At 44.3% G+C, this 15,107-nt stretch overlaps 1 protein-coding gene across 1 annotated transcript; it reads right to left on the bottom strand.

The window, feature by feature from the left end:
• Positions 1–553: 553 nt before the first annotated feature.
• On the bottom strand, positions 554–11,979 carry LOC123352182 (estradiol 17 beta-dehydrogenase 5-like). Its single transcript, XM_044991979.1, has 9 exons — positions 11,780–11,979; positions 9,770–9,937; positions 9,066–9,182; positions 7,167–7,244; positions 5,213–5,335; positions 3,564–3,673; positions 3,160–3,325; positions 2,137–2,219; positions 554–842 (listed from the first exon to the last, which is right to left on the bottom strand). Exons 1-9 carry the CDS (start codon positions 11,864–11,866, stop codon positions 803–805), a joined length of 972 nt encoding a protein of 323 aa, XP_044847914.1. The 5' UTR covers positions 11,867–11,979; the 3' UTR covers positions 554–802.
• Positions 11,980–15,107: the final 3,128 nt, after the last annotated feature.

Genomic DNA, 15,107 nt, shown 5'->3' on the forward strand with positions numbered 1-15,107 from the left:
GCAGGGAGCCTGCCTTAGTCCCCGGATCCCCGCTGTGCTGTGGACCGGACTTTTAATGGCTGGTGCTGACCAGAGCTGCCAGGGTCCCTTTTTGACCGGGCTTTTCATTAAAAAACCAGACACCTGGCAACCCCAGGCTGATGGCTTGACAAAGATCAGAGAAGGGGTGGAGCTGTTGGATCAGCCACTACACAGATCCACCAGCTGTTTCCTCCTTCATCCAAAGGAGTCAGAGAGCAGCAGTAACAGACACTACCGCAGACTGAAGAGGCTGTTAACAGGATGCAATGGCTTTGCTGCCATTCACCATTCTATGCCCCAACAGAATTCTGGGCAAAGCTAATTGTTGTGTTGCGAAATCCAGGTCTGCATGCTACTGAGTGACGTCAACGCCTGCCAAAGTGGACAGACCCCCTCATTTTTCAAACCGGCTCAGCCAACCACACTTTGGGGACCTACAGCACCTCACACAGAGCACTTCTAAGGGGCCTGGGTCTGCTGGCTCCGAGAATGAAGAAAAGAAACACAAAGAATAGAGACTAGACTCAATAAGTGCATTACACAGACACCTTTATTTTTTCCCAATTAGCAATGAAGTGCCATTCCATTCAGAGACTGAGTTGTTTAGCATTTCTGTTTAAATGTACAGTGTAGATCTCTTGACATATCCAGCAGAAGGTGGGTTTCCAGAACAGGGCGCTTCTCTAGGACTAATCACAGGAACGGGGCAAGGAGATGAAATGTGTGTCTGATTTTCCTTATGCGTGAAATAAAATCAGGAACAATGAAAAGATCCTTTCCATTATTCATCCCTAAATGGAAACTGTGGGTGGCCCAAAAATCTAAAAAGAAAGGTGACATTTATGAACAATCCACCCATAACTATATTATTAGGACATCTGAATGCAAAATGCAGGGATCTCAAAGAGCACACGTGCAACACTTTCTACCTGTCACTTTCATCTCTGTACTACCTAAGCACGTGAGTGCTCTAATGTACAGTCTCTACTGAGATGACAGTACGTTACAGCACAGGTTGTTGGGTTCAGTGTTAGGGTTGCCAACTTTTTACTTGCACAAAACCGAACACCCTTGCCCCGCCTCTGCCCGCCCCTCCTTAGAGGCCATGCCCCTGACCCACCCTTTCTCTGAGGCCCCACCCCCACTCACTCTACCCCCCTCTGTCGCTTGCTCCCCCCATCCTCACTCACTCGCTTGTTTTCACAGGGCTGGCTTAGAGTGTTGGGGTGTGGGAGAGGGTTAGGGCTCTGGCTGGGGGTGTGGGTTCTTGGGTGAGGCCAGAAATTAGGAGTTCAGGCTGCAGGAGGGGGCTCTGGGCTGAGGCAGTAGGTTGGGATGTGGGAGGGGGTGAGTGCTCAGGCTGGGGGTGCGGGCTCTGGGGTGGGGCTAGGGATGAGGGGTTTGGTGTACAGGAGGGTGCTCCAGGCTCGGATTGAGGGGCTTGGAGAGCAGGAGGGGGATCAGGGCTAGGGCAGGGGGTCGGGGCATGATGGGGGGGTTGGGGTACAGGCTCCGGGTGGCGCTTACCTCAGGCAGCTCCCGGAAGCAGAGGCATAGCCCCTCTCCGGCTCCTATGCACGGCCAGGTGGCTCTGCGTGCTGCCCTGTCTGCAGGCACCGCCCCCACAGCTCCTACTGGCCATGGTTCCTGGCCAATGGGAGCTGTGGAGCCAGTGCTTGGGGCAGGGGCAGCATGCAGAGCCCCCTGGCTGCCTCTACACATAGGAGCTGGAGAAGGGAAATGCTGCGGCTTCCGGGAGCTGCATGGAGCCACGGCAGGCAGGGAGCCTGCCTTAGCCCTGCTGCACTGCTGACTGGACTTTTAAACGGCCCTGTCAGCAATGCTGACTGGAGCCAGGTCAAAAACCAGACACTTGGCAACCCTATTCAGTGTGGGTGCTGGGTGGTGTTGGTAGCCTGTGATCAGAATAAATGATCTGGTTGTCCCTTCTGGCCTTAAACTGCATGACTCCATTCCAGTCCTAATAGCTATGATCGTAAGTACATCCTTTGGGTCAGTATAATACAAAACCTTATTTCTTTGTGGGGTGACCACTGCTGCCTTTCTTCTGCCTCTCCACAGAGTTCTAAAATACCTCAAAGTATTATGACTTACTGTTCTAAATGCACATAGGGACGGTTTTTGTTCATCCCATCAATGGTTTTCATGTCCTCCTCAGAGAGCTGGAAGTCAAAAACCTGACCCAGAAGACAGGATCAAACATTGGGTTATTCCTGCAGGATGCATGTGTATTGACAGAACCACAAGCCTCATGTTATATGAAAAGGAAATGAAATAGATATATTAATTTGGGCCTGCTCATTCCACTGTATTTTAGATATTTCAGAGGTGAAGGGTATGTAGCTATGTAACTGTTGTGATTTTATTTTCTTTGAATTTCACCTTTAAACTTCTAGGAATCTGCTGTTTGCAGAGGCAGCTGCCATTTTGGGAAATAAAGGGCATGTTATAGAGGAGATACACACTGTGCTCTCTCATGTAGATGTACTTCCTTGTTTTGTTCTTTCCCTTAATCTAGAATAAATCAGTCAGTCTGATATTCCTTGGGTATGGAAAATAGAACAACTGATCTCTTTGGAAACTAATTTATCTAGGAAAGCTGTTTAAGACCCTGGACTCAAATGGGCAGGGGAGGACATAGCAGAGTTTGGAGAGGACCTGTGGTCTAGGCAAGAGGCTGAGGGCAGGAAAGGGGCACACTCCTACTGGAAGATCATTTGTCTTTCCAATGCTCAAAGGGGCCTATATTCTCATCTGATATCAAGAGTAGCGTTAGTCATTTTGGAAAGGGCTCCACAAATCAGTTGCTCCCTCAAAATGTTTCCTTTTGGAGGCACAAGGAGGACTCCAGGGTTTTCTCCCCCCATATTATTATTTGTTCTCTAGTGGGTGCCAAGTTACACAGTTCAAATGTTAAAGTGGCAAAAGCCTTCTCTAAGAAGAGAGAACCTGCCTGAGAACTATCAGACATTGTGTAGCACAGTTCTCAGGTAGGATCCTGCAGTGCCATCCTGTACAAGGGCACAAAAGTTCTCAACCCTCTAATGGTGCCCCATCTAAATCTACACATCTCAGAGGTGTCTCCCTCATTATCTTCTCTCTCCCCTCCTGTTTTACCTGGAAGTTTTCTTCAATACGCTTTCTGGTGAAGCTTTTAAAGAGGACCACGACACCACGCTGCAGCTGGTAGCGCAGGGCTACTAGAGCGGGGCTTCGGTTGTACTTTTTGGCAATTGCACCCAATACTGGGTCCTCCAGCAGAACTGGGGTGCTTTGGTCTACCCTAGAAGGGAAACAGAGAAACAGGAAGCATTTCTGGGATGAGGAATGCAGTCATCTCTGCCTAGTGAGGACAATACCTGTATAATCTGAAGATAACCTGGTAGGTCTTTTCCAGCTCTCATTTTTATTCTATAACTCTATAAATACCGGATATTTTGAAGACAGAGGGTACTTTCCCCTTCCTCCAACCCATTTATGAAGTTCTAAACCTGGGAGCACAGTCCAGTTTCTTTCCTTACCAGTTCTTGTCTCTCTGTGATCCCAGAACACTATAGGCTTCAAGGAGGATATCCTTGGATTTGCAGAAGGCCAGTAATTTGCCTTGGTTGAGGTAAGGGTGACATTCAACCTGCAGAATCACCCCCCAACCCAAAATTGAGATTTCAGCTCATGTAAGCAGCAGCAGTTAGACAAAAGAAACAGCAGATGTTATGTCGAGGGGATCAGAAAGTTAAAATATCAAAGTAAATTTCAATAAAATATCCTTCAATTAAAATACAGCCTGGCAGTGCAAGTGACCATGGGGTGCAGTTTAGCTGATAACAAATCCCCCAAAACAGTTTATCTAGTAGAGGACAGTGAAGCCAAAACATGGTGTGTGGGGACAGGCTTAATAAGGACTTATAAACTGAGGGCCAAATCCTGGCTGCCTTAAGCATGTGTGTTGTCCCTGTGACAGCTCATTAAGTCTTCTACAAGCAGGTTTTGGCCCGTCGTGTATTGTTATGCAGCTAGGATATGGATCAATATCATGTCCTGGACCAACACTGCCATTAAAGCCATGGCTATTAGTTATAGTGAGATAATTACGAATAGATGTTCTATGGATCTTTACTGGGACCAGTTGTAACTGTAGATATGGACGATATGGCACTCTCATTCTAAGCCCTTATTTTCAGTGGCTGCTAACTTCCTCTCATGTGGTCTCTTGGTCTAAACTTTCTCAAGCTTGCTCTCAACTCACAAGTGATTTTTTGAGGAGGAGGAGGGAAGAAATTGAATCAAAATCATTTTTTGAGTTGTCCAAGTTGAAACAACAGTTTTTTCCTCAAGACAAGACATTTTTCAATATTGAAATTCAGAAGTTTAGATTTACAACTTCAAAGTTACCTTCTACCTATATATAATCCTCCATATAGAACTTGTACTATGCTAAGTTTAAAAAAAAATTACTTGAGAGGTAAAATTACTTTCAACTACTGACTATGGGATGCTGTGCATATCCTGTGTTATTTTGCTTATCATATATAACTCAATTCTTTCCCTTTATCCAGCAGGTATAGAATACATCTAGGTATCTATGTGAAAGGTAGGCAAATAGATTAGACAGTCACATTTCTGAGTATGAGTTTGGATAACCTGGTAACAAAACATCCTCACATTCCAAGCAGAGAAAGGCTGGTGCTCTGAAAGTCCATTCCCCTAGCAGGGGAATGAGGTAGCAGGAGAGGAGATCTAGATATACAGGGAAGCAGCTGGGTCTGTATTTCTCCTGCCCCTCTTAAACACTGTTTCCTTTATGGGTATTTTCTACTTTATTTTTTTTTTATTTTCATTAGTTTTTCCATAAATGTTGGGATGGGCACAAACAAAGCCCTTGTTCCAAGCTCCATAGAATTATGGTGGGTTTTTTTTTCAGAACTTGAACCTGAATCTATAGCTGCTAATGGCCCGTCTTTAACGTCAGCTGTCGCAACACCCACAAATTCTGAGGAATTCAATATCAGGGTCTAACTGTTGTGGGTTGTGTCTATTTGAAGTGGAGCAATAAGGAAGTTTCCCTTTTGATTTAAAAGGCTGGACATAAGTTCCTGCTGAGAAAGACATTCTAGAGTTTCTGCTTCCTGTAAGCACTGAGGTTCTTCCCCTATAAACGAAACTCTTTTACCTGGTTGAGAACAGGTTTGTACTTGAGCCCTGGTTTGTTCAGGATCATCTCCAGCTGTCTGATGTTGAAGTTGGACACTCCGATGGACTTCACCAAGCCTGCGTCTTTACATGCCTCCATGGCCTGGGAAACACAACAATGGCCAGTTCCATTATCACTACTTGTAGTATAATTTCCATAAGACTAGAAAACCTATGCTCAGCTGGGCTCACTCCATATAAAATTATTCCACCAAAATATCATAACACATACAGTAGGGGATATTTGATTTGTTCTAGACCCTGTCTGATTTAGAGACAGTCATTTTCCAACTGTTCACTTAGGCATCAGATCTCCATCCAAGCCACTGAAATAAATCATCTTTTCCTCCAGTAGAAAGTAGACATTCTGGCCACTGCCTCTCCCAGTTGTTTTCTCCCTAATTTGTCCCTCACACATACAGAACCTCAAAGACATAGCGATACCCAAACACTGCTAGTGAACAATACAGAAATAACGGTACCACATAAGTATGGGAATATTAACACCAGTTTAAGAGCTTTAAAGCAAAAAATAAAATAATTTAGTATGAAAATTAAATACTGATGGAGATGGACAAGTGCAGTGATCACCATTAGCGTGTCTGTATTTACCGACAGTAGCCATGCTGTGGTGTCTGAGATGTGCCAGTGTTTCCCTGCTCTGATAATAGGAAATGACTGCAGGGTCTCAGATCACAAGCAGTGCTATGATAACAATGATGTGGTGCCAAGTCCTGTTTACTTTTTCCATTTAATAGAAAAAGTTTGCTAGAGTCCACTGAAGGGAAGGCACGTATCAGAGGGGAAGTTTTAGCTTTTTCCTTTTAAATGAGGGAGTTTAGTTAATGCTCATGAAAATGAGAAACCAATAGCACTAATTAGAACCTGGGATAATGTGAGCCGACACTAGGCTAACTTCCCCAAAGCTCTACCAATGCACCGTGATTCTGACCTGATGCCCCTTTGTATTTCATTTCTGGCCTCTCTTGATATAGAAGCATCAATGGAATTAAATTGACTGATGGATTTTGTAATGTGGGTAAGCGTGGACAGACTTTGAACCTAGCTCTTCAGTGCTGACAGGCTGGCTCACTAATAAGCTGCAATGCCGAGCTACTCCAAGAGCATTAGCTAAAGAATTAGGGATCTGATGGAGTCCTCATCTTGGCTGACTCTCGGGCAGACTATTTCATCCCATTCCCTCCTCTGTGGGAAACATCACCTGTAAAGCCCACACTACAATTCTGTCCCTGAGAATGCTTTTGGCAATATCCCTGTCCTAAGACCAGGGAAGGCCAAAGCATCTCAAAGTGAGGTTCTGCTCTACAAAGTGATTCTGTTAAAAAAAAAAAAAGGCACGTGAGATTTCATGTTTGTTGTCCCTCAGTGATTTCCCCCTCAACTCTGCTCAGTTCACACTTAAAAATATATTTCACTTAACTAGCTGCCCTGAATACTCATTGAGGGTCTGGGCTATGCACAGTTATTGTTCTGGTTTAATTCTATGAGTCTGACACTGACGGAGTAACCTACCCTAGTATGATGGGGGCGCTCCTACAGCAGTCAAGAAAGGGTTAAAGAGTTCCTCTGGGCACAACCCAGCACATGCATGAGGCTTGTCAAGGCTGGAGCAGGGTAGGACCTTAAAAGGGAGGACACTGGCTCAGTCTGGGTGGGAATCTGGTGTGAGCAGAGCTAGAGTTCCCCAGGAGACAGGGGTTGTTTCCTGGGGAAACTGCGTGAGCACACTGGCCCCTGGGCCCCCTGAGGAAGTAGAGGGACTGGCTTTTCTATACATTCTCCTTTTCCCTCTAAAAAGGTCATATGGACTGAAAAACCCCAGAAGTTTGAGCACTCTCCGGGTAACAGTCTGCTGGCTGACTAAGGAGACTGGATGGGCTCTTAATTAACACTGTGTTATTCATGTCACTCACCTCCCAAGTTTGACGCAGATCTACAACATCGAAAATGAATTTTCCATTTTCATCCTTTGGCAGTGTATTTGTCCCAGGCTAAAAATAAAAGGAAAATCCCCCTTGGTCATGATACTTTTTACACAAGTGGATTTTAACTATTTTGTGACCAAGGAACGAGTTGTAAGGAGAAGGAGTGAGCGAGGGAAGGTGTTGAACTCTAAAGCTGGATAAAAGCTATAGAATGGCTTTATCTAAAATGTGGAAATGGCAGAAGTGCTAATTGACTTTTTTGTTTCTGTTTTCACTGCAAAGGTTAGTACTGATTGGACCTCTACCCGTGAAAATGAGGTAGGATCGGAGTGCCAGAACAGGAGGGGCCAGGCGGCCATGCCCCCCCCCCACCATTTTCTTACCAGTCATAAGGGCGAGTGACAGGAGGCAGAAAGGAGTGAGAAGGGAACGGGGTCTTGGGGGGGAGAAGCGCCATGGGAGTGGAGCCTCTGGGGAAGTGGCGTCAATGTGGGAGCGGGGTCTTTGGGGGAATAGGCAGTTTGAGGGCGGTGGATCAGGGAGAAGGGGTGGCATCAGGGCCGAGGCTTGGGGAAAAGGGGTGGTGTGGGGCCTCGGTTCGGGCGCCTGTGCCCCCCCCCCGCATCCTTTTAGGGTACTCCCACCACTCCTGCATAGGATATGAGGGTAAAATAGGGAAAGAACAAGTTAAAAATTACTTAGATAAGTTAGATGTCTTGAGTCATCAGGGCCTGATGACTGAGGAGATATCTGAACAATTAGCAATTGTCTTTGAAAAATCATGGGAGATGGGAGAGATTCGAGAGGACTGGAAAAGGGCAAATACAGTGCCAATCTATAAAAAAAAGGGGGAAATAATGACAACCCAGGGAACTTCCTAACTATCAGGGTGGTTAAGTATTGGAATAAATTGCCTAGGGAGATTGTGGATTCTTCATCATTGGAGATTTTTAGGAGCAGGTTAGACAAACACCTGCCAGGAATGGTCTAAATCAGTGGTTCTCAATCTATTTACTATTGTAGGCCGTATCCAGTACTGCCTGTATGACCCTGAGGATGTCACATGGGCCGCAGCTCTGTGTTGATTGGGCTGCAAGTGGCACGTGGGCCACAGGTTGGGAACCACTGGTCTAGATAATGTTTGGTCCTGTCATATGTGCAGGGGACTGGACTAGATGATTTCTTAAGGTCCCTTCCACTCCTATGATTCTACCTTGAACTGAAACGAATGCCTAGAAATAATTGTGTGTCAATAAGAGGATACCCGTTGACCCTGGAAAATTAATTAGCTCAGCTAAGCACTACTTTGATAAGAAATTCTGTTTATACGCAGTGAAAACAAAGCACGCATGTCACAAGCAATTAGTGCCTACAGATATTACAGATAAAACATATGTGGTGTCACAGAAAACTGGTAGCTGATGACAAGTGATACCAGTAACCCAAGGTTAGTTTTATAGATTATTGGTGAATTTCCAGAGTAACTAGAGTTAGCTTTTGATCATGAAGTGTATATTTGAATTTAGAGAGTTTCCCAGATAGTTTGTAAATTTGCCAGTCCACACACACACATATATATATTTCAGTGGCATAGTGTGAACCCAGGAAGCATATGATGTTTTAATAGCAAGCATTAAAAGCATAACCTATGTGCTGAATATAGTTTGATTGTCAAGGCCAAAAATATTTCATTATAGACTGTGCTTCATGCATTAGTTTTTCTTTTGTCTTTTGCCTTCCCCTTGAACACCCATCATAGGCTACTCCTGCAGGCTGGACGTACGACTAGATGGACTATGAGTCTTTTTCAGAACTGCTCTGCTCTGGCCCATGGATATACTACCAAACATTTGTTTTCCTGTGTGTATTTTTTAAATAAATGTTTACCTTTAGAGACATGGGGTTGTGGATAATGAAGAGATCAAGATAGTCAAACTTAAGTTTCTTCAGTGATTGTTCCAGGCAGCTTCGCACAAGTTCAGGACGGTGAAAGGTACTCCAAAGCTGTAATGATTCAAACACAACTGTTTTTTCTGAAGAAGTCCTCTCTTGTCTCTTCTTGCTGTAAAAACCACTTTTCTAAAATGTCTTAGTCATGTCATACCACTGGCTTTGCCTTTTTAGCAGAAGGGTTGTGTTGTGAGATGGCTGTGTGCAAAGATGCACATGAGAGGAAGAAGTGAATGTTTCCTGAAGAAGCAGGGCGAGCGGCTGAAATGCAGCCAGGATGTCAGAAGTGCACTTGGTCTGTACAGGACCTCTATGTGAGGCCATTCTCAAGGTTAAAATCTTTTGGGCTAAATTTGAGGTCCTTGGTTATTGGGAGCCAATCTGTTGTCTGACTTCAGGAGTCGGCCCTGAATGAAGTAGCTGTGTTAGCTTTGCTTTCACAGAGCTAGAGATGAGCCTTGTGCTCAAACCTGTAACTTGTTATGGAATGTCGTTTCCCAATTCTGTGAATAATACTCCCCTAAAGGCAATCCTTTTAATATTGGCCTCGACATTGGCAACATTCTTCATAAATGAGACAAAATAATTAGCACAGGAAGCAGTACGATAAAAATACCGGTGTTAAAACAAAACCTACGTACCTTTCCTGTATAAAATATGTCCTCTCTTTTGACTGTTCCATCTGCAATCTTCTCGTGAATGGCTCGTCCAACCTCCTCCTCAATCCCATATATAAAGGCTCCATCAATATGGCGGAAGCCAACTTCAATAGCCACCTTTGTAGCCTCCTCACATTTACCTTTTTGAACCTACCGGTTAAGAAGGTGTAATGTCAATCTCTCTGGATTAGGGATATTTCATACCAGTCATCTAGAGCTTTGATCCCCATTTGAAAGACCTGATGTGGAGTTTTTAGATTCTGATACCTTCACACTTAGAATCTTTGAATTTACCTTAAAGGAAATTCAAAGATTCTGGGCCTGATCCTCTGTTGCCCAGCATCTTGTGTCATCATCTACACCACAGCAAAGTAAATGGAATGTAGGTGTAAAAAGCTACTATTCAGACATAGCAGGTTTTTTACTCCCACTGTGCACAGAAGGAACTAACTCCTTGAAATGCAGAGCAACAGATTATCAGGCCCATTATTTCAGCTTTCTTTTTACAGGATTTAAAGGACAATCAGTACAGGATCCTGAGACCAGGAGTGAGGAGCTGTAAGAACCAGATATCAACATACACTATGGATTATAACCCCCAGTCTAACTGAGCTAAGCTACAACCTATTTATTAAAAAAATTTTTTTTATGATTTATACGCCAAACTCGTGATTTTGTCAAAACTGAATTATGCTTTTGAATTCTTGAATTTGGCAGGACCGCATTCCTTTCATGAGTAGTTGTAACAAAGGCCGCTATTAAAACTGTTTGGTGAGAACTATGATTTCATGAACCCTTGATGGTTCTTGGGTAATGACCCAGCCTTCTTCCATCTAGTTACATCTTGACTTTATTAAGATTAATAATTGAAAAATATGCTTCCTAGAGAAGAAATCTCTGTTGAGGGATGTGTGATTCTCTTTACACCACTCTGGCAGTGTGATGCGGCCTTAAATTACCCCCACTTTAGAGTGGTGTCTTAGTATAACTGAGAAACAGGCCTGAGTGAACAGGTGCAGTTTACACAGACTGCAGTGTTTAGGAAAGTCATATTTTAGGAGGTGGCCTTTTCTGGGAGGAGTAGAGAGATCATATCAGTCTGGCTAATACTGTGCAAAGACTGGAAGAACTCACTGAGACGTAGGCCTCTACATCATTTAAGCTTTTGAAAATTTTATCCTTATGAACTAAACCCAGTGAGGTGGTTCAGGTAATTCAGGTGTGATCACAATTTTACAAAACTGGGGACACTAAAACAAAGAGGCAAGTAAGATGCCCAAAGGTTACATAAGTGACTCAGAGGCAGAATCAGATCTTCTGACTGCAAGTCCCCTGCTCTGGCCATTAGACCCATCCCCTCCACATTGGGATCAGCAGGTAGCAGGACTGTCGAGAAGGGAGGAAAAGGAAAATGTACTCATCTTCCTTCCCTCAGTGTAATTCAGTGAGCAGCACTACAAGGGCTAAAAATAACTAACTTCTCTTTAAAGGAATTTGGTTTCCATTTAGCTCAGGTTGGGACCAAAATGCATTGGCAGAGACATACGGGCCAAAAACGGGGAAAGGGAGTGCTGTAGGTCAGGGCAAAGTTAGTTACATAGTGGCTCTGGACTAGAGTAGCTGGGTGCTGGAGGTCAAAGAGAGGTGGATTGACAGACACACGTGCGGCTCTAGGTGGTAGGGTGTGCTGTAGATCAAGTGATTTGGCAGCTCTGGGTCATGGAATCGTGCATCAGCACCACATTCACTCAAACAATAAAAACCAACAACCTCTTCTTACAGATGATGATATTCTTACATTTATATACCAGTAGCATCTTTCACTCTAAACTCCAAAGCACTTTTCAGACATTGTCAATAGTTTTATAAACTAATATACAGGGATCTCATCTTGCAGCCCTCTCTGGAGTGCTATGGGCAATGGTTATAGCAGTGCCCAGCAATGTTAATCAACAGGTTAAGGACAAAGAAAGCCATGAAAGATTAACTTACTGCATCAGAGGAATAGGTACCAAATCCCAGTGCAGGAATTTTGTTTCCATCGTTCATCTTAATACAACGGTCTTTGTCAAGCTCCATCTCTTTACAGTATTTCCTCGATTCTTTACTGAACTCTGAAACTTTGCAGCACTGTTGTATGAGCCAGCAAGAGCTTCAGAAAGAAAACAACTGTACGAAGTCCAAATTTATATGCATTTTTTTCCAGGGAGTGGAGAGGAGTGGCAGCCAAGTTACAGGCAGCAGGCATAAGGGAGGGAGGAACAAAAGTGCAAATTCAACATGACAAAGCAAAATCAGAAAACACGCTATCATTATTAAACAATGGGTGCAAAGATCGGTCTTTTTCCTCAACTTTACTGACTTAATATCGCTTCCATGTGACACAGAAAAGAAGCAAATAAAAGATCTCCCTTCGAATTCACAGTCACTCTACAATGGGCACAAAGCATTTCCAGAAAAATATAATTAGGAAGCTTATACCCTTTAACAAAACATTTTGAAACTAACACTTATCACATATGTTACTAAATTTTCAAACTCATCAGAAGAAAACAATAAATTAAATCACATGAAAATAGCACAAGAGAATTGCCTACTGTTTAATTGCTCCTATGAATTACAGATTTGAGTGGCCCTGATCTACTGGCTCAAAGAATAAAGATAAGAAACTTTGTTATCAAAATCAGAAACAAAACATAATACCTGCATTACACAGAGACCTTTATTCTCCCCTCCCCTGATAATCTAGAACCATGCTAGAGATTAGTTGTTCTGAATTTCTGTTTAACATGTTGTGTGTAGATCTCTTGTGCGCTCTGCACTCCCAGAGAAGAGTATTTCTCTAGGACAGGGGTGGGCAAACTATGGCCTGCAGGCCGGATCCGGCCCCTCAGGGCGTTGTATCTGGCCCATGGGATTGCCACCCGCATGGTGCCGCGGGCCCGGCACCGCTCCCAGAAGCAGCCGGCACCACGTCCCTGTGGCCCCTGGAGGAGAGGGGGCAGAGGGCGCCATGCTCTGTCCTTGCCTGTAGGTACCTCCCCTGAAGCTCCCAATGGGACCGCAGCCAATGGGAGCTTCAGGGGAGGTACCCACAGGCAAGGACAGCACGCGGAGCCCTCTGTCCCCACTTCCCCAGGGGCCACAGGGACGTGGTGCTGGCCACTTCCCCGAGCGTTCCCTCTCCACCTCCACACGGGGACTGGCCAGGCCAGCCCCACCTTCCTAAACATTCTTCCACAGTTTGGGGACTTCTGAATTATGGGCTCCTCTTTTCTAAAGCTGGAAAGGGGACAAACAACTCACTTTGAAATTCATTCTCTCTTTGGCACTGAAGTTGCTGCGACATTAATACACACATTCCCCTAGCTATTCTCCTTATAGTTTTCTCTGATAAAGGAAGGAGTTCCAGGATAGCACTCTCTGTATTTCAGTGGAGTTAAAAGTAAATTGTCACCCCCAAAACCTCATACATCTGGCTTTCAAATGCCATCTGTATGAACATCAACATTCACACTGCCTGTGCTGAGTAGGAACATGAGCCAATAGGCTGGAAGAAGAGAATGACTGTTAGTGTCTTGAAAGGATAATTGCCCCGAGCCAGCAATTTTTGTTTTTTGCTGAAATGTCTGTATGTTTAAATCATTGCCTCCAGAGAAAAACACACACTGTGTGCTTTCAGTGGATCAGTGCAGGAATTATCTGAGAAAACATCCCGGGTCATTCCCATGTGTGAGAGTCATGGCCTTTGCCTTTACGTGCTTTGTTTCATGTTAATATTAAAGTAACAACAAGCACAAAGTTACATACTGGGGGTTTCTGCTATCTCAGAAAAGGAACTGAGCATGAAGCAAAATAAGCCCTTTAATTTTGTCTCATGCCCATCTCGGACTTGTTCAGCTGCTGTCTGCTATGACTCACAGACATTAGAGATGGCAAAGACCTGCTAGGTTATCCACATCATGATGCCTGGTACAGGGCTGAACACATTATTGGTACTTCAACAATAATAATCCAGCCCATTTCCCAGCAAACAAAGGATTATTCCCTACAAAGCATGTGTCTGAGAGAATTCAGATAACTCCCAATTTATCTTCTTCATGCAAAGATAGACTAAGCAGAACTGGGAGCTGCATTATAAGAGAAAGTTCCGTTCCCTCACTCCCGCAGCCCAGTTATGGTTCATCACAGGTAGCTGGGCTTCTTGGAGGTTATTGGCCAGATCTACAGCTGGGGTACCTTGGCACAGCTCCATTTTAGCAGAGAAGTGACCCTCAACGTGCCTGAGGCAATAGTGGAGCAATATAACATAGCCTATCATGGCTCATTGCTGTATTTTATGTCTCTCTATTGGCCATATTGTCTGCCTTACCTTAAAATATTCTGGGCCAGATCATGAGCTGGTTTAAATTAGTGTAATGCCAGTGAGTCAAATTCCCTTCTCAGCTACACAGGTGTGACTCAGTGGTATACTAAGAAGATGGAAGTAAGAGGAGCATCACATCCATTGACCTCAAAGAAGCTGCGCTGATTTATGCTCGCTGAGGAGCTGGGATTCTGCATTTAAAGCTAAAGTCTTGACCCTTTTTTGCAGTGGAAGAAAAATCCCAGTGCAAAACAACTGCACCCTCTACATGATGGCTGATGGCTTGGCCAAGATCAGAGAAGGGGTGGAGCTGTTGGATCAGCCACTACACAGATTCACCAGCTGTTTCCTCCTTCACCCCAAGGAGTCAGAGAGCAGCAGTAACAGACTCTATGGCAGACTGAAGAGGTTGTTAACAGCATGCAATTGCTTTACTGCCATTCCCCATTGGTGATAGAATTCTGGGCAAAGCTGGATGTGATGTTGCGAGATCCAGTAGTGATTGCTGGGAATTGTAGTCTGAGTTTAAAAACGTACGAGGAAGTGTGAGTGGGTTTGTGTCAAGAATGGGTCACGGGCTGCTGCTGCTGCAAGTTTTTATGCAGTGCTGGGATTGATGTTTTAATAAAAAAAACTCTTATTGGATTTTACTCTTTTGGTCTTGGCCTCCACAACTGCACACTAGCCTATATAGTGCTTGGGGTGGGTTTGGCCCTGAGTAATATTTAAACAGTACCTTGCTTGGTGAACAGAGACTGTGTTATGTCTTATTTTTATGAAGTGTTGCCTGTTTTTAGATCTGTGTGAGCTAAGGAATCCACTTTGTGGGATTTTTAGTCTATGGTTTCTGTTATATTCAGGGTCTAATCCTGCAAGCTGCTAAGTCAAGTCAATGCCCGCCAAAGTGGACCGACCCCCTCATTTTTCAAACCAGCTCAGCCAACCACACTTTGG

Source organism: Mauremys mutica, chromosome 1 (genome assembly GCF_020497125.1).
Source record: "Mauremys mutica isolate MM-2020 ecotype Southern chromosome 1, ASM2049712v1, whole genome shotgun sequence".
NCBI lineage: Eukaryota > Metazoa > Chordata > Testudines > Geoemydidae > Mauremys > Mauremys mutica.